The 23,324-nt window shown below is 43.8% G+C and overlaps 1 protein-coding gene across 5 annotated transcripts in view; it reads right to left on the reverse strand.

Annotated features, from left to right (window-relative positions):
- The window catches only part of NIN (ninein), a gene marked incomplete at both ends in the record, with an annotated part of 106,246 nt that overhangs the window by 58,996 nt on the left and 23,926 nt on the right, over window positions 1-23,324 (reverse strand). For all 5 annotated transcript variants that reach the window (XM_080708090.1, XM_080708089.1, XM_080708093.1 and 2 more), the window contains 5 exons: window positions 419-586; window positions 1,184-1,330; window positions 5,751-5,941; window positions 7,649-7,688; window positions 21,603-21,772. In XM_080708090.1, the coding sequence (XP_080564216.1) occupies window positions 419-586; window positions 1,184-1,330; window positions 5,751-5,941; window positions 7,649-7,688; window positions 21,603-21,772 (716 nt within the window). The remainder of the gene's footprint in view (window positions 1-418; window positions 587-1,183; window positions 1,331-5,750; window positions 5,942-7,648; window positions 7,689-21,602; window positions 21,773-23,324) is intronic.

Raw genomic sequence — 23,324 nt, forward strand, 5'->3', positions numbered from 1 at the left:
GATTATAGCTGTGCACACATCCAGCTGGATGATTATATTTCTTTAGTGATTACTTAGGGATAACTTTAACCTAGAACACAACTAAATTTTCTTCTAAGGAACACATAGCACGGTTCTTTTCTTTTTTAAATACTATCTGGCACGGTATTTAAAAATAAACAAAACAGTATAACTCTAATCTTTATCAACCAGAGGCCAGCTGAGAACATTTTTCATGTCACTCATTTGGGGATTCAAAACATCAGAAGCAGTTAGCAACAGATACCTGGTTAATGCGGGGAGGGAAAGTTACTTCATCTCTGAGATCATGTGAACAGAATAATCAATAATGGGAAATCAAATCAGAGTTTCAAAAAAAATGGAAGTTTTCAACCCTTCCCTGATTTGCCATTTTTCTTCCATTTTATAGCTGCCGCACCTTCAGGATCTCCTGACTGTTCTCGATGCCCTCTTCCTGCCAGGTGTCAAGTATCCTCTCCACGGATGCATGGCCCATCCCATCATCCAGGCAGGAGAAGACCCGAAAGCCAATGGTGCTTGTCATTGCAGAAGGGGTCGTGGTCCGCCGTCCACTCTCATCGAAAGACTGGAAGAAGAAAGAGACTTGAGCAAAGCCTGCTGAAATCCAGGCATTTCAACCAGATGCTGGTCAAGACCAAAACTGGCCGGTCCTGACCATGGGCAGCAGGATTTAACCCACACTGCTAAGAAAAACAAAAGTCACTGGTGCCTTTTATCTCTGTTTCCAGATGAGTCAGGACTACAGAGGTTACCAAACACAACTGCTTATCAAAAACAACTGTCCTGGGGGATGGGAAGGGAGACAGCAAGGCTACCAAGTGCTGTGTGCATGTAAGTTACTGTCAACACGATTGACATGATGATGTAAGACTGTAGTGCGCCAATAAAAGCATATTTAAAAAATCGTCCTTTGCCAGATATGTCTCTACTTAACACCAGGGTTCTTCTGACCCCAAGTTGAAGTCAAGAGACATAATTAGTGGTCTTCCTGCTGTGTAATTTATGGTCATGTCTCAAGCCAACCTTTTTTTTTCCCCAATGGAAGAAAAAAAATCTTTATTCTCTATTTACTTTGTACTTTCTCCCCTTGGTGTTTTGCTCTAGAAAGTAGATTCATTCACTAGAGATCATCAAATGGGTTCTAACACTGTTGATGTCTTACCTGCATGGAGAGGTGCCTTTTCAGTTGTCTATAAGGAGTAGATGCTGATGGTGTCAGAGATTTTCCATTTTTAAACAAACCGTAGAAAAAATCTTCTACGCTCATTGTACCATCAGGATCAAGATTATGAAACACCTCCTCCAGCATCTAGAAAAGAGTAATCACATATTTCAAATACTTCACTCAAAATAGCACAAGGCCTAGAGGACACTTCTGGCCAGCAGAAATCCACAGCACTGTTGATCCTGAGCCTCCAGAAGCACAACGATGCCCCTTTGCTCTCTTCTCACCAATGCTTTTCCTTTCCGGTAATAGTATGTTTTCTCCTCACACACAAACTAAACAGAAGCCCATTGTCAACACCTCCCTAATTTTATGCAATTTAGCAATGAGCTTTCTTTTACTCACACTCTTAGAACAGGTTATCTCTAGTGTTGCTTGTTATTCTTACAAATTAAAAAATATACTTAAAAAAGTAAAGATATAGCCTCTCGGCATCAAAATAATAATCATTAGTCAGACATTTTCACTATGCCTTTAAATGGTGGTGACTTTAGGTCATAAGTTCCCAAAGTGGGTGGTACTGCACCCCACCCCATCCCTCCTCAGAGGTGCCAGAATGCAAAATATAGATCCATAAAAGAAAGTGGAATTTCACTGTGTCTTTCTGTGTATTCACTTAAAGAAGGTCGATTTCCAGAGAGTTAGGTGAATGAGTTTGGGAGCTTCTATTCTAAACGATGTTTGGCTTACGCTAAAGTCGGCTCACCAGCATTTGGTGGGTCCCAGATTTGTCTGGGACCAATCACTATGATCATACGGAACAGCACTGCATGAGCTGGATTTTTGTTTTAACGTGTTAGCCCAGGAGAGACAATGGTTTGGTAAGGATTTTGTGTGTGTGCAACAGAAGGATTCCAAGAAATGTAGAGATGAGAGTTCTGACTGGCTGCTTTGCACCCTCTGATGGTAATCAAGTGGCCCTCGTGATATAACAGAAGTGGAGACTGCGCCACAGCCCCATCCAGAGGCTTGCCTAGGGGACAGTTTGTTCCCCTAGCTCCACAGAAAACAAGGGGAAGGGACAGAGACAGCATACATCATTAAAACCACAAGACAAGGAGGAAGGGAAAGCCCTCCTGCAGGCAGTCAGAAGCCTGCATTCTATGGAGCACAATTTTTCTGTAGGAAGAAAACATGAACAGAACAGAAATAACTTGGAGATCTTAAAATGTAGATTCTGCTCTGAAATTCTGTATTTCTAACAAGCTCCCAGTTGATGCTAGACCTCTTAGGAAGAAGACAGAATGGATGACAATTTTTGTCTTGTTGCATTAAAACCTTTGATTGAGTCCACTGTAATATAGGCCTCAATTCTCTGTCATACATACTCAAATTTTTAGTTATTTATTTATGAACTCAGTGGAATTCTGTGCCTGAACTACAGACTCCCTTGTTCTATTTTTCAATTTTTTATTTTGAAACAAGGTCTCCCTAGATTTCTGAGGGTCTTGCTAAGTTGCTGAGGATGGCTTTGACCCTGTGATCCTCCTGCCTCAGCCTCCCAAGTATTATAATTACAGATACATGCCACCATACCTGGCTGTGAGACTCTATTTTAAAACAAAATCTAAAGGCCGGGTGTGGTGGCGCACGCTTGTAATCCCCGCGCTTGGGAGGCGGAGACAGGAGGATTGCGCAGGTTCGAAGCCAGCCGCACTGGTGTAAGAGACCCTGTTTCAAAAATATAAAATAGGTCAGCCGGGCGTGGTGGCGCACGCTTGTAATCCCCGCGCTTGGGAGGCAGAGACAGGAGGATCGCGCAGGTTCGAAGCTAGCTCCGCGCGCTAGCTTAGGAGACCCTGTTTCCAAATAAAAATGCAAAAATAGGTCTGGGAGTGTAGCCCGGAGGTAGAAGGGTTTCCAGGAACCCCAGTACCACCAAAAAATAAAAAATAAAAAAAATATAAAAAAATAAAACAAAATCTAAAATAGGGCTGGGGTTCTAGCTCAGAAGTAGAATACCCCTGGGCTCAATGAGATAGATAGATACCCAGAAGGTGATGGGAAGAAATGAGGCGGGGTAGTTAGCACTAGACAGAGTTGAGGAGCTGAAACAAATGACCTCATGCCCCCTCCTAAGGAGGTGGCCACATCTCACTGTGTCTCCACAAAATGGAGCCAGAGCTTTGAATTTTTTTTTTTAAGAAAAATCTCCCAAATTTTGCCAGGCGTGGTGTCGCACGTTTGTAATCCAATTGCTTGGGAGGCAGAGACAGGAGGATCGCCCAGGTTCGAAGCCAGCCGTGCGCGCTGGCTTAGGAGACCCTGTTTCCAAATAAAAATGTAAAAATAGGTCTGGGAGTGTAGCCCGGAGGTAGAAGGGCTTCCAGGAACCCCAGTACCACCAAAAAAAAAAAAAAAAAAAGACAAAGAAAAATCTCCCAATTTTTTTTTTTTTTTTTTTTTTTTTTTGGTGTGTGTGTGTGGGGGGGGGTTGTACTAGGGTTCCTGGAAACCCTTCTACCTCCAGGCTATACTCCCAGACCTATTTTTTTTTTTATATTTTCATTTGGAAACAGGGTCTCTTAAGCCAGCAGGGCTGGCTTCGAACCTGCGCGATCCTGTCTCTGCCTCCCAAGTGCAGGGATTACAAGCGTGCACCACCACGCCCGGCAAAGTTCAAATTTTAAAACATTGAGCCAGTCAAATAAAACCGTTGTAGGGTGAGTGTGGCGCATCAGGCACCAGTGCCATCTCTGACGTACGGCTGTCCTCACTTCTGGAAAGCAGGGTCCTAGTCATAGCCATGTGGGAGTGATGCTCGTTCCCTCTCATGAAAACTGTAGGCAGAATCGATCTCACTGTCTTATCTGCACAATGAGGGGGTGGCTAGAGCTCACATTGATTTCCATTGTAAAATCCTAGGGCTCGGAGCTGCATGCCAATGATGTCATCTTGATCCCCCTCCCAGCTCCTCTCTGATTTTTAGCTAGTCATCAAAAGTACCGAAGTATCTCACAGGTCTTAGAGGGGAAAACACTGAGTCAAAGCTCTTTGCTAACAGGCAATGCTTTCCCCCTCCTCCTCAGAGCAAAGAAACACAACTCACGGCGCCATTTCTTTCCCTGGGTTTTGGGAACTCCACTGTGGAAGCAAAGATGGCAACTCGTGATGACTATAGTTTATTCCAAGAATTGTTTTCAGATAAATAATCCAAGTTTGTGCAATATTTCTTGGCAAAAACATCCCGAGGTTCTGCGTACTGTGCTGGTGTATAAATTAGGAGGGTGAAATGAATTTTATGACTCAATAGTCACCACTGAAAAAAAAAACTTACTGCTGAGCCATTAAAAAGATAGTCAAATGGTGGATATGGTCACACATGGAAGGGAGAAGGAAAAATTTATAAAATATAACTTTTCTGCAAGCCAGCTTATCATGAAACTTGATAAAAACTTCTTTCTTAAGCCGGGCGTGGTGGTGAATGCTTTTAATCCCAGCATTCAGGAAGTTGAGACCTGAGGATAGTGGTTCACGGACAGTCTCAGCTACTTAGTGAGGCCCTTCACAACTGAGTGAGACCCTGTTTCAGAATTAGAAAGAATAAAATAATAGGGCTGGGGGTATCTCTTGGAGGTAGAATGCCCCTGGGCTTCATTCCCAGTACCGCAAACAAACAAACAAACAAACAAACAAACAAACAAACTTCTTTCTTGGTTAGGAAAATAATACCACTTAACCCCTCAGCAAGCACACAGCATAGTTTCAAATACCATTATAACCAAAGATTACAAAGCTGCAAATATAGCCCCAATCTCTAACTCTCCCTGATCCTAATTTTGGCTTTTTGAAAGACATCTCTTGGAATTTCTTACATTATGTTTTACAGCTATTCGTGTACCCACTTCTACAGGTCCCCTCTTAATTTTCCGGGAAATGTAAAGCTCAGAGTGTTACCAAGGAAGAGTCTTTTGGAGGGGCTCCTTTAAAGACTCTGGATTGTCAAGACAATCAATCATTTCCTCTTGACCAGAATATGGTAACACTCTTGGCTGCTCCATCTAGCCCAAGGCTCTCTTCACACCAACCCATTTGTAAATTAGGCAATTCAGGCCATCATTGGTGAGAAAACTTTCCCTATACATTGTTTAAATTTTTTGAGGACCCAGGGATGACACTGAAATCTTCTTTCAAAAAATCTAATCTTATCAGCCTGGCCTTCATACTATTCTCCCAGCCTAACTCTGGAATTCCCTAATTCTTCCTCCATGCTTCCCCATATTTTCCTTGATGACATGTTCACAGAGGTGTCTGATAGCTTCACCCGGGGTAACGGCCAGCACAGTGAGGGCACACGGTACACACTGAGTGTCATCTCTTGTCAATTTTTCCTTCCCCCAACATGAGTTCCTCCTAGATAAAATCTTTTAAGAATGACTTCCTAGGAAGAAAGAAAATAGTCCAAGAAGCTTTGAGAGCCACAACCTGGTTGTCTGCAGCCTGTGGCCAGCTAAACCTTGACTGCTATTCTTATTTCTGAATCAAAACACACTGCAAGGCCTACCTCTCCATCGACATTCTGTAGGCCGTACTGCTCACAGATGGAGACCAGCTTCTTCCGGTTCAGGTGCCCATCACGTGTGATCCCCAGGTCTTCACAAACCTCCTGCAGTTTCTCTTCTATCCAGTCTTGGGGAGGGGAAGACCCGCTCTGCGACGCATTCAAGTCATCTGGGTTCCAAAACCTTAACTGGCCTGAAATCAAAGTATACACTAATTTGTTTCCAAAGGAATTGCAAAGGGAGATTATCTATCCTCAAAAAAGGTACTTTTTGAAAATAAATACAGTTAAAAAGAAGACTAAAAATTTTGATCTCACTTTGAATTGGTCCTAAAGTTCCAATATAATGGAACCACTGGTTCTTAGGCTGTAACTGGAGCCAGGAGGCACTTTCCTGCCCTGTGGTAAGGAGCATGCTCTCCTGAGCAGTGCTCTATGAGGCCTGGGACCTGTTTTATTCCAACTAAGAACATCGCAAGCTTAGGCATCCTGTGATAATAGAAGGCTAGCTCTACTGAGAGATGTCCTGAAGTTCCATAAACCCTGCCTCAACTACAGCTTCCAGTTTTATTTCTTCTTTCTTTCTTTCTTTCTTTCTTTCTTTCTTTCTTTCTTTCTTTCTTTCTTTCGTGGTGGTACTGGGGAAAAACCAGGGGCCTTCTACCTCCGGGCTGTAGACCTATTTTATATTTTTTATTTGGAAACAGGGTCTCTTAAGCCAGCTGAGGCTGGCTTTGAACCTGCGTGATCCTCCTGTCTCAGCCTCCCAAGCGCGGGGATTACAAGCGTGCTCCACCAGCCCGGCTTTCCACTTCCTTTCTAAAGTACGAGAACATCTTTTGCTGAAAAGGGAACAATTTCACAATGAACCTCCCAAGGTTTGCCTGTTCCCCAAAGTCTCTATCTATGAATATTCTGACCTACAGACATCAAACAATCCAACTTGAAAGGATAAAGGGTTGTCAAGCTGCAAGTTTCTGATTATCTACAATATAAAGGATAAGTTCAATTTGAAGAGAAGGATCAAACTACTTATTTAAGCATCAAGCCTATTCTCTATTACAAATCCTTACTTCTGTATTGACTTACATATCAGAGTCTGTGAAGTCATAACTTTACACAAGATAATCACTGGCACAGTTCTGCATGCCTGGAAGAACCGTGAAGGGTTGAGAGGAGCACTCAGTGCCACCCCTACCATTTACCCACAGAAATTGATCTCATTACTGCAGTGTCTTTCCGGCCTGGAGGCCTAGAGAATGTGTAATTACACTTAAGCACAATTAACCCAGGTAGGCAGTGGGCTGAAGGCCTGTCAGCGGAACCTCAGTGCCATCTGGTGGTCAGAGGATCACTGTGTTCTGCTGCTTCTCAAACCCATTAAGCTTGCAAGGGCTGCATTTTAATAGGTTACTATTTAGGTTAGAGGGCTGTTCGCACATTAATTTGAAAGTTTCTATAAAATGAAAATTAACCTGTCAGAGGAATTCCATATCTTAGCTGCCCTCTTTTCTGTGATGCTAAAAGCCAGGATTTTTTTTTTTTTTGTACTAAGAATTGAACCCAGGGGTGGTCTACCTCTGACCCACACCCCTAATCCTGTTTTTTATTTTAAAACAAGGTCTTGCTAAGTTGCAGAGCGTCTCGCCAAGTTGCCAAGGCTGGCCTCGAACCTGCGATCTTCCTGTCTCAGTCTCCCAAATACTGGGATTGCATGAATGTGCCACTGCACCCAACTTAAAAGCTACCAATTGGGAATGAGTTTTGTGTGGCAGTTGTTGCTAGCGTTAATTCCCAACCAGTCTCCAGCATAAGATGTGGAAGGCAGGGTGTGCAGAGCGCCCAAGGCATGGCAGCGCAGCCCTTCCCTCCCACGCGCTCCCCACAGGCTCAGCTCTCACCTTCTGCTTCATACTCCTCGCTGCGTGGCGTCTTCCAACGCTAGAGAGGACAAGAGATGATCAGTACGTTTTGGAACTTAATCAGAAAGAAGTCCTAGACTTCCTACAGCAGTTCACTCTCTAGGGCATTCTCTCACTGAGCTACATCTCTAGCTTGTTATTATTTTGAAACAGGGTCTCGTTGAGTTGCTGAGGGTCTCGCTGCATTTGTGAGGCTGGTCTTGAAGCTGCAGTCCTCCTGTCTCAGACCCCCAAGCACTGGGATTACAGGCATGTGCCACTGCACCCAGCTTGAAGCTACCTTTGATAAGGATTAGCCAGCCCATTCTCTGGGATGACAGAAATATAGAACACTAACTGATTTCTTAGAACCCTGAAATAAACTGAGCAGGAAAATAGGCTTAATTGATTCCTGTTCCTAGAGCCTGGATTCCTCATAGCAGATGGCATGCTACCTGAAACAATTCTTAAACGGTCTTTCAGTAATTTGTTCAAATTGGTGTGAGTCGAGGTTCTTCTTGCAGGCAGCCTGAGCACACTCATTCTCCACACTCACAGTGATTCTCTCCTCCTAAACGAGGGACAGGCATTTACCTACCATGAGTTTACAGTTCCATAATTTACTCACAAAAACACTGAAGACAGCACAGGTTCAGAGCTAAACTGAAACCCCCAAAGGACACAGCTGAGACAGAGTACTCTTGCCATACAAGACACCAAAGGCCATAATTCAAAATGTGTAAGTTCACTATGGCTCATGCAGATTGCATTTGAAAGTCACTAGTATACACGGTATCCATGGAAATGGAATCACGAGGGCACAGTGCAATGTTGGCTTGGTTTTTTTCCTGATGATGTTTTATCAGCTCCCCTAGCCCACATTTCTACACAAAGACAGGTCTCCATGCTGCGTGTGTGCGTGCGTGCGTGTGTGTGTGTGTGTAAGAGATAGCAGCTCCAGGAGGCAATGGTAGAGTCATCAGTCCACCCTGGATTTTCTCACAATTTCTGGTCAGAATTCAACAGTTTTTATATATACACATTTTTATTTATTTACTTATTTTGGTGGTACTGGGGTTCCTGGAAACCCTTCTACCTCCGGGCTATACTCCCAGACCTATTTTTATATTTTATTTGGAAACAGGGTCTCTTAAGCCAGGGAGGCTGGCTTCGAACCTGCGCGATCCTCCTATCTCTGCCTCCCAAGCGTGGGGATTACAAGCGTGCGCCACCATGCCTGGCTTATATATAAATTTTAAATCAAGAAAGCCCCACTAATGAAAGCATCCTGTCCCTCTACATTTATTTCCTCATTAATCAGAGAAAGTGATTCAAATGTTCATCCTACTTTGGCATCCAGGATTGTGAAAATTCATTATTCAGCATTTTAAATACCCTATCATTAAACCCATTAAATTCACCTACAACAAATTCAATAGTTTATAATCTCAAAACCATTGGTCAAAATAAAACCCACCAAATCACAAGTAGAAACCAAATGGGAGAAGCGGTAGGAGAATATGTTATCACTGACTTCAAACTACATACTAAGTTTATATTTGCAGAAGTTTTTTCATTACCATATTTAAAGTATTCATTTGGGTAGGCCTGAGGAAGTACCCATTATATATAAAAATTTGTAAGAAAAAAATGCCAAGTCTCCAGCAGAGACGCAAAGAATTTGACAGGCAATTCACTTAAGAGGCAACAAAATTAAATTTGGGGAAAGGTTCATTTCAATGCTAATCAAAGTAGTATAAATGAAAACTGAGAAATCATAATTAATCTTATCAAGCTAGCAAGTTATTTAAGACATAACTGCTACCATCACCAAGATTATTGTTTAAAACAGGCCTGTTTATATGTTACTGGTAACAGTATAAATAGCTATTATTCTTTTAGTCATGGAAATGGCCTTATGTATTGCTGGAAGCAATAAAAAATGTTCATTTTCTTTCACCCAATAATTTCACTTGCTATCCAAAGGCAATATAATTAAAGAAAGAAAAAAAGCCATATGCCTAAATATGGATATTGTAGCACTTTTCTGTAACAATAAAGTATTGAAAACAGCTTAAATATTCAACAATGGGTCATAAAGTATAATGATACATCACAATGTAGTCATTAGAAGCACAATTAAAAAACTATGTAGGGATGTGGAAAAACATCCCAACACATGTTAAATGAAAGCATGGCAAAGATCCATCTACACCATGATTACTGCTGGCAAAAAGTATTCATGCCATCAGACAAAGACTGGAAGCAGACAGTGGAGAGATTTTGGCTTGGGAGGTGATTTTATGTCCTCTACTGCTCTAGAGGCTGTTGATGCAAAATAAATAGGCACAACTCTCACTATTTCTTTTGCCCAACTGCCCTCAAATTCTCACTAAGTTAATTCTCATGGCTTGGGGTAGGGTGAAGGCAGGAAGTTCCCTCCCTTTGGTAAGTACCTTTCTGCAATGCGATCAGTACCCTCCAGTGCTGTGACAGGTGGGGGGCCTGGTGGGAAGCCCAGATGCTGCTCAGACTGGCTAACTCGACTGATGTCAAGGCCTCCTAAGCTTAGTGTCACGTGGAAAGAGAGACTCGCCGTGGAGACTGAGACCAGTGCAAAGAGTTCTTGAGATAGTCCAACCCAATGGGGCTGGAGATGCCACAGCCTTTTAAACCCCACTGTAGCTTAAGCGATTTCATATACTCTTAGGGCAAGTGGGGGTGCCTAAAGTAAGGGATAACTTAAACACATTCCAAAATCTGGGGCAAACAGCTTCCCCTGTGGTCTTTCTAAGACACATAGCATCTCTGGGACTATCCTGCTAGAAGAAGCAAGCATATGCTAATGGCTCTGCTTTCTTTCCAAGACCACCTCAGCTGTAGACAGTTTATTGCCCAGATATGATATGCTTCTCCCTCATCTCCACCAAAGGTCTGTTCCTTTAACAAGAGGAAGGGAGGACAAAGCAGCAGAGTGGTTGTTATTAAATTGTAATTTCAGGGGTGGGGGGGATTCAATTCATTCACAGCTCATTTATTTTCATTCTCACTGCCTGGAGCCAGTCACTCCAATTAAAAAGCTGGGGGAGAAGGGGGGCAGGCAGGTTAGATGGCTGGGGGATTAGATCATTCAGCTACTGAAACAACACCGATAAAAGGAGGCATCATTCTGGAACAGGGTCCTTTAATTGCTGATGGCTTCCCCAGCACAGGGAAAGCTGGCAGGGGCCTCTAGACACAGGTCCACCAGAAGCCCTGGAAGGGATATAATTACAAAAGTCTCTGAGAGAGCTGGGGAGGAAGGAAGGGACCATTACCGGCATGCACTTGCAATAAATACTGAATTCATGAGAGGACTTCCCATTTCTTTTCTTGAAGTCTTATTAGCCTCTCACTGGAGAAAGAATAAACACTTAAAACCTTCTTTTTTGGACGGATTGAACCCAGGAGCATTCTGCCTATAACCTAAACTCCCAGCCTTTTTTATATTTTACTTTGAAAATTGCTGAGGCTCTGCTTAGTTGCTGAGACTGGCCTTGAACTTGTAACCCTCTTGTCTCAGCTTTCCAAGTACTGGGATCACAGGCACATACCACCACACCCAGCTTAAACAGTGTTCTGTGGGTCTCCAGCTACTCCCGACTCTGGAGGATAAGCACAGTGCTGGGCAGAGAGACTGGGCTAAGTCTGGCTCACTCGTTTCCTGTGGCCCCTTGACACCTAACTTCTGTCCAGTGGGGATGGCACATCCACTCGCCAGGGACACGGAGGCGCGTGCTTGTCACTTAGGGAAGGTCAGCTCTCACTGCTGCTTCAGCCAGAACCAGGATGTGGTTAGGCGTTTGGAATCCAGAGCCAGACTCCTTGGGTTGTTTTCACCTCCCCCCTTCACTGGTCTGGTGGCCTTGGGAAGGTCACTTAAGCCGCTGTGCATCAGTTTTCTTATGTGTAAGTAAATAACAATACCTACCTCAAAGGTTTGCTTAGCATTTAGAAAGCACTTGGAATAGTGCCAGCTATGATGGAAGCATCTGTGAAGTACATAGCATTTCAATTGATTCCCACTAATGGGCTATTCAAAACTAGGCCCAGGACAGAGGAAAGAAACAGAAGACAGACCAGTGCCAGCTTTAAGAATAACCCGAAAGAAAGCACACACCTGGAATCCCAGTGCTTGGAAGGATGAGACTGGAGGATCGTGGGCTTGAGGCCAGCCTTAGCAATTTAGCGAGACTCTGTTTCAAAATAAAATAAATTAGAGGGCCTGGGGTCAGGGCAGAGTGTAGCTTGGAGGTAGACTGTCTCTTCTAAAAACTATAGCTTCAGCCAAGTATGGTGGTACATACTTGTAATTTCTGTATGTGGGAGGCTGAGACAGGTAGACTGAAATTTTGAGGCAGCCTCAGCAACTTAATGAGACTGTTTCAAAAGAAATTTTTTTTCTTTCAGCAGTGGGGATGGAACCCAGGGGCATTCTACCTCCAAGCTACACCCCCAGCCCTATTATTTATTCTTTATTTTGAAACAGGATCTGAGTTGCAACGGGCCTCACTAAATAGCTGAGGCTGTCCACAAACCAGGATCCTCCTGTCTCAGCTGCCGAAATGCTGGAATTACAAGCATGAACCACTACATCTAGTTATTTAAATTTTTTTTTTTAAAAAAGAGCTGGGCATGGTGGCACACATCTGTAATCTTAGTACTTGGGAGTCTGAGACAGGAGGATTCCAAGTTCACAGCAAGTCTCAGGTTCACAGTCCGTCTGCAACTTAGTAAGACCCTGTTTCAAAATAAAGAATTAAAAAAAAATAGGGTGGGTGGTATAGCTCAGAGGTAGAATGCCCCTGGTTTCAATCCCCAGTACTAGTAAGTAAATAAATAGGGTCTAAAGTTGCAGGGAGATAGAATGCCTCTGGGTTCAACCCCCACTACCAAAATAAAACTATACCTTTGAAATGTCAATTGGCTTGATTTAATCACCTCACAATGTATACACATAATCAAAACATCATGTATACTAAAAACCTATAGGATTTTATTTGTCAATTATACCGTAATAAAGCTAGAGGAGAAAAAACAAAAACTGAAACTGTAACATCAAGATGCTGATTGTGATGGAGGCAATCATCCTCTCCTGCGGACCCTCCCCTACAGGCCATGTCCCCTGGGCAGCCACAGCTAGCAGGGGCCGCCCTGTGCTTCCTCATCACCATGCCAAGTATACTGGCCAACAGCTCCATTGGGAATGGACACAGGGGCGAGGGTCAGAGGTTGCCTGGCCCCAAAGTGGCCTACAGAATTTAGTCCCCCCCACCCCACCCCCAGGCAGACAAAAGGAGCCCCTGCACTCACCCCACGGGCCGTGCATCTCAGTGTCAGGCTGCCCATTGTGGCCAGCTCCTGGGTCATCCTGCAGCTGGGCAAGGATGCTCTGCACACGTCAGCTGCGCAGGCGGCACCAATTTCAGGAATGCTTTCTTTGGAGCGACACCTGCTTTGGTGGATTGCAGAGCAGATGGTCCAAGTCTCTCAGAGCCCCAGCTTCTAGCCTTAAGGCCGGGCCAGCATCTGCAGCCTTTGGGCCTGCTGGGGCCCCTGCCCACAATGGCCCAGCCGCTGCCCCCACCAGCCATCTGCTCCAGCACAGACCTTTGTGCCCCACTGAATGTACGGCTAATTAAAACGATTATGGGGGCACACGCAGGACTATTCTTTCCCAGCAGAGGTTGCTGAGCTGATCTCAGCAGCCCCAGGGCCCAAAGCAGCCTTTTTTTTTTTTTTTTTTTTTTTTTAAGCAGGAAGGCATCGCAAGCCCAGAAGGAGAGGAAGGAAATTGTCCAAAATAACAAAGATCCCCAGACAACTGCACTGGAGTGTCCCTTTTAAAAGGGGAGTAAATTTAGTAAAGCAAGTCACTAAAGAAAAACAGAAATCTGTTTAGGAGGAATGCTTATGAATTTTTTTCTTTTTTTTTTTTTTTCGGTACTGGGGGTGAAACCCAGGGACATTCTACCTCCGAGCTACACTCCCAGTCTTATTTTTTAGTCTTTTTATTTATTTAATTTATTTGTTTATTTATTTTTTGTGGGTCTGAGGATGGAACCCAGGGGCATTCAACCTCCGAGCTACACTCCCTCCCCTATTTTTTTTTTTTTTTTTTTTTTTTTGGTGGTACTGGGGTTCCCGGAAGCCCTTCTACCTTCGGGCTACACTCCCAGACCTATTTTTACATTTTTTTATTTGGAAACAGGGTCTCCTAAGCCAGCGCGCGCGGCTGGCTTCGAACCTGCGCGATCCTCCTGTCTCTGCCTCCCAAGCACAGGGATTACAAGCGTGCGCCACCACGCCCGGCACCTCCCCTATTTTTTTATTCTTTATTTTGAAACCAAGTCTCACTAAGTTGCGGAGGGCCTCGCTAAGTAGCTGAGGCTGTCCACGAACTACCTCCAGTCTCAGCAAGTCTCAGCCTCCCACCTCTCTCAAATGCTGGGATTATAAGCATGCGCCACCATGCCCGGCTTAGCCTTTATATTATTTATTTATTTATTTATTTTGGTGGTACTGGGGTTCCTGGAAGCCCTTCTACCTCCGGGCTACACTCCCAGACCTATTTTTACATTTTTATTTGGAAACAGGGTCTCCTAAGCCAGCGCACGCAGCTGGCTTCGAACCTGCGCGATCCTCCTGTCTCTGCCTCCCAAGCACGGGGATTACAAGCCTTCTTATTTTTTAAACAGGGTCTCGTCTCACTGAGCTGCAAAGGGCCTAAGTAGCTGAGGCCGTCTCTGTCTCCAAACCATAATCCTCTGGTCTCAGCCTCCCGAATGCCGGGATTACAAGCGTGCGCCACCATGCCTAGCTATGATCAATATTTTAAGAGTTTGTAAAACATAGCATCCTTGGTGTGTATGACGAACGGCCCTAAATATTTATAAAGCCTGCAGTCTGAGCTGAGTACTGGAAGATAAGTGTGCCCACCAGGGCTGGCTATTGTTTCTGCGGGGACACACTTCCTGGGTTGGGGACTCACTCATTCCCCACTCTATAGCCTTTAAAGGCAAAGGCCAGCCTGACAGCCCAGCTCCCCATCTCTCTGTTCTGAACTCAGGGACAAGCTGCTCAGTGGCATGGCTGGCATGGCTAGAATGCAAATCAGTGCCTTTATCTTTAAAAGCAATTAGATGCTGCAAGTAAGCGCTGGGGATAACAGGAATCAATGCAGGATTTCTAAATGCGCACACATTTAGATGAGTCCTATTACATTGCCAAAAGCCTTCTGGACTGCTAGTGTGAGGAAATGTGAAATTTAAAAGTTTGAGCTTTGAGCCTCTTCTCTTACCAAGGTTAGGGAACTGGTTTCGAGTTTTACTGGATTTTGAAGTTGTTAAAGGGAAGGGGCATTTTTATACCTCTACTGCTCATGAGAGTTGCTCAATGGATAATTAACAGTACTTTTCTATGTGGAACATATTTAACAGTATAGTTGAAAAATGTTACTAACATCACTAAAGCTAACTTGTTCACATCTGATTTGTTATTTTAGTTCTGATTAAAAATAATAATTAATAATAATAATCACCATTGTCAGCATCATGTTTTGGCACTGCGAATTGAACCCGGGAGGATTCTACCTCCAAGCTACATCCCCCGCTATTTTTACTTTTAATTTGAAACAGTATTCTCACTAAGTTGCTGAGGTCAGCCTCAAACCTGCAATCCTCCTGTTCCAGGCTCCCAAGTCCTGGCATGCACCATCACATCCAGCTGTATTCAAGATTTTTTATCTAGAAGGAGATGAAGGTTGGACTCCAAGGGAATTCTTTCTGGGATCACGTTAGGAAGATTCACCAGGACACCAAGGTCTAACATCTTATTAGAACAAGAATTGTCTTTATTAGCTTTGAAGGGGTTTCTCAAATCACTTTCAAAGAATGAGTGTTTCATCTCTGGGAAGAGCCAGATGATCTAACAAGGCTTGAGAAATATAAAAGAACAGACCAGAATGGCATTAAAAGAAAAAAAAAAACCCTCTACCCTGAGGATGTCACAGCACTGGGTGTAATAAATGGTAACAGCAGAGAATCTGCTCACTTTCAAAGGCTGAAACCAAAAAATGTAACCAGGGAGCAGTGACAAAGTAGGTGTGTTTCAACTACAAAAGACCTCAGCGGAACTTCTCTCAGTTATTCAGAAGTTTGCTCCAGAAGTGACTACTGACTCTATACAACATAAATGAATAATTCATAAAGTTTAGCTGCAAAATTATGCATCTATGAAACTGAACATAAGGGGAAGATAAATCATGTTTGCACTTCTTAAAGATGTCTGACTTTATGTAGGATAGAAAAATCGGTTCTCTTGGTTTTTTTGGGGGGGGGATTTCATCAATTACCACCCCATCCTCCTATCCCTATAGCTCCAGCAGAAAGCCTGAATTTGCCTGTCCATTCTTGGGCCAATGTGGCAGTCAGCTTTTTTATCCCAGGTTCTCACTTAAACCTTACTGTGCAAGCCAACGGTTTTGGCTTACATGACTATTGTCTACAGTTGAAGAAATAACTGTTTAAAGCTTCTTGTTTTTGATAAAAATCTTACTAGACCTGATTTATTCCCTGTGGAGGAAAACAGTTAACAAGGTGGCCCCTGTTTTCAACCAGGGCAGAAAGCAAAGTGGCCCTGCCCCAATTGTATTAATTGCACAATCTTTCCTACCAGGTCTGAAGAATAGAGAATAGAATTAACAATTAGTTTTGTTTTTTTCCCCTTTCCATCTACCTCAAAAGAAACATGAACATAAAACTCAAGGTCAGTCCGGTAACTCCTGCATATTCAAGGGGGATAAACTTCCAAACCTCAAGTCTTACTTCTGTTTCTTCTTACTAAAGCACAGTGACAACCAAAATCTCATTCGTCATACTTCAGGTTGGAATCAAGAATGTGCCCTTTGTTAGTCCAGGTTAATTCAGAAGAGAATGTCCTGTTGAACTGACTTGAGCGAATATGATCCCATGAAAAACGAAAAATCACCACTTTTCTCTCAATACTAGACAAGATAAGAGATCCGACTCCCAAGGGATCTGTTTGCCACATAAACACTATATTGGAAAGTGAACGCTCATTGCAGCCTGCTGACGGGACCTATCTGTCACTTGTGAATCAGGACATTCTGTCTCAGGGTTTTCAATTGGAATTTTTTTTGGAGGGGAGGGTACTGGGGATTGAACCTAAGGGCATCCTACATCTAGCTACATTCCCGGTCCTTTCTATATTTTATTTTGAATCAGAGTCTTGTTCAGTTGCTATGACTAGCCTCAAACCTGCGATCCTCATGCCTCAGCTTCCCAACTACTGGGATTAGAGATGTGAACCACCGCGGCTGGCACCACATGGAATTCTGAAACAGCACCCTTCGGTGCTAACGCGACAGCAGTCTTTCCCTATAGAAGGTCTTTATTGCCTTGCAAACTAAACTTGTAGGAGAGACATACTTAGTAAGTAGGTTAGAAATTCTGTTTCAGCAACAAAGAATCAAATTGTTTGATGGGGGGGGGCTTAGAATGGTGACTTTTAAAATGTTTATAATTGATGTTGAGACTTTAATATAGTATAACTTAATATATAATTTTGTTTATATTTAATATAAACAAAAGTCAAGCATCATAAAAAAAAACCCACCCTGAAACAAGGTTTATTTTCACATGTTCTGTATGTGTGTGCAGGGGTGTGTCAGGTCAAGGTGCAACATCAGCTACTCTACAGTGATAAGAGACACTAACCCACAGCAACACATCAAAATGGTGCACCGTGAACAGTCCCCAGATGAGTTAGAAGTGCCTCGTGGCTGATGGAGCCTGAAGCTTCGCGTGGGACTTAAATATAAACGTAGGTACTTCAAAGCCATCTCTAGAACAGCCTCACTTACACTCATCTGCGTTTCTAGATGTTTACTTAAGTGGGAGAGAAAGAATGGAATTATAGGTGGACTCCAGAGAATTATGACTGGTGAAAATTACTGCTTATTTTGGTTATACTTAGGGGAGAGGGCTTCCCAAATAAGGATGTAGAAAAAAATGTTGTAGACCACTAACCCAGAAATTGAATAAATCTTGTCAGTCCATAGCAACCTTCCCTCCTTTGAAATAACTCCAGAGGGAAAGGGTAGGGGGGATTATTTTTTGTTGGAATACTGGGGATTAAACACAGGGGCATTCTACCTCTGACCTACACCCCTACTCTCATTTTATTTTTTATTTTGAACCAGTGTCTTGCTAGGTTGCTGAAAGTCTCACTAAGTTGCTGAGGCTGGTCCTGAGCCTGTGATCCTCCTGTCTCAGCCTCCCAAGTACTGGGGTTCCAGGTGTGGAGCATCATGTCCGGCCGAGGAATTTCAGATGACTGTTCACCTATTGTGATAGGAGGCAAGCCACTTGGGGATGGCTTTGTTGTGGCCTGTTTCCTCCAACTATCCAGCTCTTTGGAAGTCATCAGGTGTAGAAAATTATTACTTGATTCAACCTAGAGCTAAAATTAGTCTCTTACTAGGTAGCAATAGTCAGACATCCCCTCTGTTTAACTTCTGACAATAGGTTCAGGTCCTTTTACTGTCTTCATCAAGAAACTCTGAAATTACTTTTGGGGGAAAAAAATCAGGCATGTTGAGAGCAAGAGAAACTACAGTCCTCAGGCAAGCTAAGAATCCTGCCTTCCCCTAAGCCAAGACCTGGAAATCAAAGGAAACCCACAAGCAACCTAAGACAGCTATCTCTAGCTCCCCATCTGTCTATTCCTTATGAAATATTCACATCGGGAGAGACCCAGCCACATGCCCACCTTCAATATTGCCTGGTGGCACTGAGATGAAGCATGAGCCTAAACAAAAGATTCTTAACAATGCCAAAATCCAGAGACAAAAGGGCCTCAGGCAACCAAAAGGGAGAAAAACAGAAGCCAAAAGTACAATAAAGTGCTCCTGACAGATTCAGACTCCTGTAAGAGTAAACACATTCCACAGGTCACTGGGAATTTCCCCTCCCTGGACTCCCCAAATGGGGCCATTCTACAATAGGAACGATTACCAGCATCTCCTGGGAGACCTAGACAGCTTCTCTGGAAGAGCAAACCTGTGCCATCCAGCACATGAACTTCTTTCTGCTAGCCAATGGAGAGGCTCTCAATTGCTGAGGAAAATGCAGAAACTGCCCAGCAAACAGGGATGCCATGTTGACAGTGGTATGCTATGAGACAGATATGCTGGCAGAACTGTCCCACCAGAGTGCGCACACCAGTGGCCACAGCCAAGTGGGACCGTGGCCAGGGGAGCCGCACAGAGCTATGATTTGCCCTTTTAACTGCCAATGGGAATCTTGAGGATGTTAGGAGAATTGATTTGAAAAAATGGCATAATTGATCCAGCTTATAAAACTCTTCCTTTTGTGGAGAAGCAATTGGATGAATTTAGGTTGAGCTCACTTTTGGTAATTAAAAAAGAGGAGGGAGCTGGGTGTGGTGGCGCATATTTGTAATCCCCACGCTTGGGAGGCTGAGACAGGAGGATCGCAGAGGTTCAAAGCCAACCTCAGCTACTTAGTGAGGCTCTCAGCAACTTAGTGAGACCCTGTTTCCAAATAAAGTATAAAATAGTTCTGGGAGTGTAGCCCGGAGGTAGACTGCCTCTGGGTTCTACCCCCAGTACCCAATACCACCAAAAGAAAAAAAAAAGAGGAGGCAGGGCAGGGAGGCATTATCTGGTACCCTTGTAGGATATAACACACTATCAAGGCAGAAATCAGTAGGAATTGGTAAATTGGTAAATTGAACCAATTCCTACTGATTTCTGAGAACAGAAATCCAGAGAAATGACCCTCTGCAGCCTTTATCTACAGTTCTATTGACAGAGTGGTAAACTAGGTTCTTACACAGCATCAGAGGTCACATCCAAGAGGTTTCAGGGTATTTAAGAGAAGCTGTAGCTCATTGGAAGTGAAACGATTCTTTCACTGTATCTTTTACAAGCAGCAAGACTTGGCTCAGGCTTAGGCTCCAACTCTTATCTTTATTTTTACATGAAACCATAGTCCCACTTCTTAAAAGAAAATCTCACTAGGAGTCAATAGATAAGATATACTGAGGATATAAAAAATACGTTGCCAGAAACAGGCAGCTCCGACAGAACTTTCTGGGTATCCCCAGGTGATGACCAGAAACTATCATCTCAAAAGGTTAAGTAATAATTTAATTTCCTAGCAGCAAATGATATGTTAAGAATAGTTGGAGGGATGGGATATTAGACTTAAAAGTGGTTTCCACGTAATAAAGCTTACTTCCTAAAGTGTTTGAGACAGTTTAACCTTTTTCTTTTTTCTTCATAATTAAGCATCTCAAATACATTTTATACTACTCAAGGTTATGCAGTAAAACAGTATCTTCTCTGGCAACAAGATAAATACTGTAATACGGATACTGCAATACCTTAAGTATGAGAATTATGTGCCTCTCTGTAGTTGCATGTGTAAAGGTTTTGTGCATGTGAGTTTGTGCAACTTTCTGGGGAAGGTCTCTGTCTGAATTTTCAAAGGGCCCTAGACAGGGGAGAGACCATGAAAACCGTGCTAAGTTGGGAAGCCACTCCTGTCCTGGACTGCCCGGGCTCTGTGATGTTCCAAGAAGGGGTTTCCTATCTCCTTCTTGTTTTTACCCATCGCTCCTCCCTACACTGCTCACTCCACTCTCGTGGGTTGTTCCTCTCCCTGCTTCCAGTCGCTTTTCTCTGCTTACTCACATTTCTACATTTCTGCCACTGCTCCTTCACTTCTGGGCTGAGGACAAGTATCACTTGATTTTTTATTTTATTTTTTTAATGGTGCAAGCTTCTTCTATTTGGCAGGCTGCTCAAGTGTTGTTATAAACTTCAGGACATATTGCCAGTTGCATTTCTGCTCAATATCTGGGCTCTTTCGAGTTAACTGTGGGGTTGTAAGTATTCTGGAAGGTTGAAGACACCAGCTGTCTGACTGCTGGAGACATATTAGGAGGAAATTTCCTGTAGCTCTGAGTAAGCTCAACAGAGATGTCAGGCAGCCATGAAAACACACACACACACACACACACACACACACACACACACACACACACACACCCTATAATCTACAGACCTCTTTCAGGAAGTGGAGGCACTCTGTCTCTTTTCTAGCTTGTATTAGTATCTGAAATATTGGCAGCCCCGATCTGGGCTGAGATTTGCAAGGCATATTTAGAGCTTGCTCAGCCTGGCATTTTCAATCATGTTCTATAAATGGGATGCTGATAAGTGAGTCATAAAGAAAGAATAAAAAAAATGTTACCACTTCTCCTTTATTGGTAGATGATGGCAATGTGCAAAGGGGAAGGAAGGGAGCTGAGGGAGGCAGGCGGCCCACTCATGCTGGGGAGGCCGGGGGCCTGGCTTGACAGAACCGGTAGGGAGAACCATGGCCACTGCTGAAGGGTCACATCAGGTACCCTGGGGCAAGAAGCCAGGGCTAGAGCTACCCTATCACACCACAAAAGGTAAGATGCAGACTCACGTGTGCCTTTCATTTTCCTCCCTGCAATGGATGCTGTCTTAGTCTGGGGTTGGGAGATAGGGAAAGAGTTTGCTAGCTTTTTACATTACTAAAGATACCTGTCCCATGGGGAAAGACATATTCCCAAGAAAAGCTAGAAGTAGAACCCCAGACAATGTGACAGTAACTGGAATCTCACTGTCTACACACAAGCATGCACAGAGATGCCAGCTCTCCAACAGCTGACAGTGAGGTGAAAGCATTCAAGCAACAGAGAGATTAACCACAGGTGTCCAAAAGGCAAATGACACCATTAATGAGGAGGAGTAACTGAGAAGAGCCTGTGCTGTGTGTGCTGTAGACCGGCAGCCAGGCCGACGTGCATGTGCACACTCACAACCACGACACCATACCTCGCTGCAGTCGCCGGCTGGGATGTGCGAAGGCCGCGCTTCTTCATCCAGGGGTTCAATCACAGTCACCTCCGCAAACTCCTCCACAGACTCCTGAAACTCAGGCAAGGACCTCCGCCCATAGCGCTTGCCGCCTCTAACATATTTGGGTTGAGCTTCCAGTGAGCAGTCTGGACAAGGAGACAAGAGTTGAGGCCACATTACATGAGACCCTCAGCCCCGAGTGGACACGCTCAGCCTCCAGACGCAGCCTCTTATACCAGCCCCGAAATAAAACGCCGCTGTCCGCCAGTTGGAGAGGCCGTGGGCGTATATGAGCTGCCGGGTCAGGTGCAGAGCGTGACTCCTAATTCTGGGTGATTTACAGCATCACAAGTATATAGCTGCATATTTTGGGAGAGATGTGACAGTGACAGAAACTTGACTCGAAAGTTCAAAGTAAGAACAGGATGCTTGGGAGGCTGAGACCGGAGGGTTGCAGGTTCTAGGCTAAACAACCTGGCGAAACCCTGTCTCAAAACAAAAAATCAAAAGGGATATGAGTGTAGCTCAGAAATAGAATGCTCTTGGGTTCAATCTCCAGTACTCCCCACCCGCCAAAAAAAGATGAGAAAAAGGTAAGGAATCATATCTGTTCTGTTTATTAAACTGATGTTTTGCAGGGTGGGGGTAGAGAGAGAAAGAAAAAACAAAAAGACATTTTGGAGAAAGTCTTGCAAAATAGTAACACAGCAGGCCTCATATCAACACTGTAAAGGTTATATCCACACCAATTAGTCTGAAACACCCTCCTTTACCTCAAGGACCCCGTTTTTTAACCATTCTACTTCATGACCCATCAGACGAGCAGGATGGCAGAACAAAGAAATTGGCACAGTGTTTTCTAACCAATTAACAACAGCTAGTGCCCTCTATAAAACCATCAACCGGATGTGGTGGTGCACGCTTGTAATCCCAGCATTCGGGAGGCGAAGACCAGAGGATCGCGGTTTGTGGAGCCTCAGCTACTTAGCAAGGCCTTTCGCAACTCAGTGAGACCCTGTTTCAAAAAAGATAAAAAAAAATATGGCTGGGGGTGTAGCTCAGAGGAACAACGGCCATGGGTTCCATCCCCAGTTCCGCAAAAAACAAAAAAACAAAAAACACAAAAACTGGCCTCAAGATCTCATAATAAAATTTAAAAAGCTGTAGAATAAAACAGAAAATGCAAAACTGCATTAAGAAAAATGATGGGCTAGGTGTGTGGCGCACGCCTCTAATCCCAGCTATTCAGGAGGAAGGCTGAGAAGGAGGGTCACATGGCCAGCCTGGGCAACTTAGGGAGACCCTGTCTCAAGTACTGAGGTATGGTAAGGGATGGAAGGAAGGACGGAAAATAACGTGTTGCACTTTTTTCTCTTCATACGCTTCAGTTTTCTACAAAATAAAAAGGAATGTTCACAAGGGGAGAACCATCTCTTGACCTTCAAGAAGGACTTCACCATTTTGACACTGCAAGTCTCAGGTTCAACGTTTCCCGCCTTCACCTTCATCACCAGTAACCACCACCACCAATCTCCACCGTCACCGGCCGCCACAGCTGCCACCGCCACCACAGCAACAGACTAACCTTTCTCTACTATGGGCAGCTTTAAAGCAGCACAATAGATACTTCACTCTATTTAAATGTCATCATAAAGATTTTTAACTACCTTGCACAGTATTAGGAGGAGAAAAGTATTC

Source organism: Muscardinus avellanarius (genome assembly GCF_963383645.1).
Source record: "Muscardinus avellanarius genome assembly, chromosome: 12".
NCBI classification, from domain to species: Eukaryota; Metazoa; Chordata; class Mammalia; order Rodentia; family Gliridae; genus Muscardinus; species Muscardinus avellanarius.